Below are 3,681 nucleotides of genomic sequence, written 5' to 3'. Positions count from 1 at the left end.
ATATATAGGAAGTCCTATTTTGGTCACCGGAAAGGTTTCAGGCTCATCGGTAGTGTACCGGGAGTGTCGGGAGGGTGCTGGGGGACCACTGGGAGGGGTGTGATGACCCTAGGGGTTCATGAGCCAAGAGAGGAGGCAAACCAGCCCCTGGTTGAGTAGGATTGGAGGAGGACTCCTCCTCTCCTCCCACTTCGGCCGACCCAAAGGGGCTGCCCTAGGGCCGGCGGCCTCCCTCCTCTCCTCCTATATATACTAGAGCTTTTGAAGGTTTTGAGACACAAAAATAATCAACCACGTGGTGCCCTCTCTCTAGATCAGTTTCTCCTATAGTCCAGTTTTCAGCGGTGCTTAGGCGAAGCTCTGCTCGACTAGCTCCACCACCATCGCCGTCACGCCGTCGCGCTGCCGGATAACTCATCTACCTCTCCGCCCCCTCTTGCTGAATCAAGAAGGCACAGATCATCGTCGAGCTGTACGTGTGCTGAACGCGGAGGTGCTGTCCGTACGACACTAGGTCGGGACGGATCGTGGGGCGGGGACGATTTGGATCGCGAGGACGTTCCACTACATCAACCGCGTTTCTTAACGCTTCCCTCTTAGCGATGTACATGGGTATGTGGATCCAATCTCCCTCTCGTACAATGGTATGCATAGGAATTTTTTTTGTTTTCCATGCAACGTTCCCCAACAACAGCGCCCTTGGTTGGCGAGCCGCTTCAATGTCGGTACCAGTGAGAGGTCTTGTGTGCTCTTCAACGGGGAGTGATCGCTCTACAGCGGCATGAATGCGGGCAGCTGTCGCAGGACGAGAAGCGCGCGCGAGATGAGGGAAGGGTTTTTCGTGGGCCAAGGCGGTTAGAATCGGACAAAGAAGTTGTCCGGACTCCTGCAAACCTCCCACACGTTTGTCTCTGATCTGCACGAAAAATCATATTCGGATCACTATATGAACAGATACAAGACTGTGTTGGATGGCTTTCGCAGTGCAAACTACGTGGTTCGGAGCGTTGTAGAAGATTCAAGGGTCGGGGTTGCAGATGTCTTTATCTCGTGAGGTGCAGAATTCCTCAATTTTATTAACTGCTCCGAGCAATTTATATTTGCAGGAACCTTGACTTTAGATCACATAATTCTTTGGCATGACTTAGAAATAATTATTTCTCAGTCACATGAGAAAGACCAAAACTAATAACAAATCCGTTACCGGAGATCTTTATTCGCACAGACATCACGCCTAGTTATTTTACAATAATTTTTTTTTACAATAAGTGGCAGGAATTTTTGGTGATATTTTTCGTTGCACATGCTACATTGATGATATTTTTCGTTGCACATGCTACTTGCCACCGACGTGTGCCTTGCTAGGGTTGTCTGTCGGCTGTCCACACAACACGCTAATCATCTCCTCCACCTTTTTCCACGACGAACCACCAGCGGACATGGCGTGATGTGCCTGCCCCGCCAGAACCGCCGCGTTCTTCACCGCCGACCCCCTTGTCTCCCCTAGCATTATCTCCCTCACCGCCCTCGAGACCTCCTCACCCTTAACCAAACCTCCGGCAGACCTGACCCTGACACCGACCTTAAGTTCATCAACAACCAGCTTGGCGTTGAGAGGTTGGTCAAACGCCATGGGCCACACCGCCAATGGCACGCCGGCGCAGACGCTCTCCAGCACCGAGTTCCATCCGCAGTGGCTTAGGAATCCTCTCACACAGTCATGTTGGAGGATTGCCGGTTGGTCCACCCACCCTCCCGTTACCATGCCCCTACCTTGGACGCGCTCGTGGAATCCTGAGCCGAGGTCAGCACTATCGTCTGACCGCACTGCCCACAGGAAGTTCACCTGTGCGTCTTCCAGCCCTCGCGCCACCTCCTTGAGCTGCTCGTCCGACACCGCCAACAGCGTCCCGAGCGCGACGAAGAGCACGGACTGGCCGGCGGCTGCCTTCTCATCCAGCCATCGCAGCCATGAGGGCTTGGCGTTATGGACTTCGTCCACGACGGTGGAAGAAGGTTGCCGTGCTAGGCATAAGGGGCCGATGGGCCAGGCCCTGGGCCCGACGTGCCGGTCCCAGTGATCGATGTAGCTGCTCTCGAGGTGGTGGAAGGTGTTCATGATCACGCCGCGGCTCCCGGCGACCGCCATCCCCATCTTCGCGTCGAGGACTATCGCCGGCAAGGGCAACGGAGGGATATCGGCCAGCAGGAACTGGACGTGCGGGAACTCCGGCACCGTGTAGGTGTCCGTGGCGCCGGCCGTAGCGTCGCACAGCAGAGGCCCACATCCTGGCTTGTCGCGCACGAACGCCTCCCGCATGACGTGCGCAAAAGCTGAAGTTCCTAGGAAGGACACCCTTGGGATGCCGAGCGCGGTGACCGACTCTCCGGTCCAGTACAGGAACGCATCAGCGACGAGCAGGGTGGCGGGGGGACGCATGGCCGCGAGCGCCTCCTCGAAGTGCGGCCGCAGCGCCGACGTGGCCTCTGCGAAGGCGGCGAAGGAGGACGCCGACGCAACACCCTCGACGTTCTCCGCACCCTGCGAAGCGTGGCCGTCCCCGTCCGGAAACGGAAGCTCGACCACGTCGACGCCGTCGGGCAGAGCGGCACGTACGAAGGCCGCGTTGCCTGGGGTGGTGAAGAAGGTCACGGTGGCGAGGCGCCGGCGTAGTAGGAGGTGCGCCAGGTGGGTGAGCGGGATGGTGTGGCCTCTCGCCATGAATGGGAAGATGGCAACGTGAGGGAGCTCACGGCCGGCATCATCACATGGAAGGGTAGCACTAGGAGCCATGCTTGCTTCAGTGCTTGGAATGGGTGTGGTGGTCTTTAGCGCCTATTATAGGGCGTCTTTGACAGCACCCTCAAAATTTAAGGCATGTCTTAGCTGGCAAACTTCGCTGAGAGATGGCAATTGCGAACGTTTTTATAACAAGTTTAGTTGTGGATAGTGACAAATTCTTCAAACAAGCATGACATCTCAAGGCACTGAAGACATTTAAAAAAGAGCTGTCATCCGTTGCTCATGTGTTCGTGGGACGATCCTTCCCAGCGAACGTTCACCAGTTAGCATTATCAAAAACTCAACCATCTTTTCAAACCTTAATTCCTTAAATATGAGAAGTTAAAAAAAGTGTGGAGCTATCCAAACTCAAACTTAATTTCTCAATCGAATGAGACCCGAGATGAAAGTCTCTTTTTCTCTGTTTTTTTACTTCATTGTTCTTCTTTCCATACGGTCAACCATAGACTTCTCGTCACTAAATCATGTCCATGAGCTAGCTAGGACCTAAAATTGATGCTCCCTAAAAGTAATTTAATAAATGCTCACCTTGCACGGTGGTCGAGAAATTAGCCAAAATTCATTCTTTGGCCGGGTCCATGTCTGGGTTGCTTCTGAATCAAAATGCGTTCTTCCCCTCATCCTTTTTCTAGTGGCGCCATGGTGTTGTTCGGAATGAGAGGATTAATACGATGACAGCCATCGACTACTTTCCTTTATAGGTTTTCTTCATGTAGGTGAAATTTTTGTAGGTGCTCCTCCACGTGTGGAGCAGCTTTGGTCTTGGTCGGGGAAGAGGGGTGGAGCATCGCCAGGCTAGGACGAGGAGAAGGAGGGTTATTGTGGTCGGAGATAATCAAAAAGACAAAAGGTGTAGGGAAAAATGTCGGTTTCTCCCT

General features: G+C 53.7%; 1 protein-coding gene across 1 annotated transcript; it reads right to left on the bottom strand.

Moving 5' to 3' along the window:
* Positions 1-1,186: 1,186 nt before the first annotated feature.
* Positions 1,187-2,881, bottom strand: LOC123397579 (UDP-glycosyltransferase 90A1-like). The gene has a single exon (XM_045092116.1). It carries the CDS (start codon positions 2,792-2,794, stop codon positions 1,337-1,339), a length of 1,458 nt encoding a protein of 485 aa, XP_044948051.1. The 5' UTR covers positions 2,795-2,881; the 3' UTR covers positions 1,187-1,336.
* Positions 2,882-3,681: the final 800 nt, after the last annotated feature.

This window comes from Hordeum vulgare, chromosome 5H (assembly GCF_904849725.1).
Source record: "Hordeum vulgare subsp. vulgare chromosome 5H, MorexV3_pseudomolecules_assembly, whole genome shotgun sequence".
Classification (NCBI taxonomy): Eukaryota; Viridiplantae; Streptophyta; class Magnoliopsida; order Poales; family Poaceae; genus Hordeum; species Hordeum vulgare.
This window is presented reverse-complemented; position numbering and strand designations above follow the sequence as displayed.

Coding starts and splice junctions, on each gene's coding strand:
- LOC123397579 (XM_045092116.1), bottom strand. CDS start 2,794: ATGGCTCCTAGTGCTACCCTTCCATGTGATGATGCCGGCCGTGAGCTC.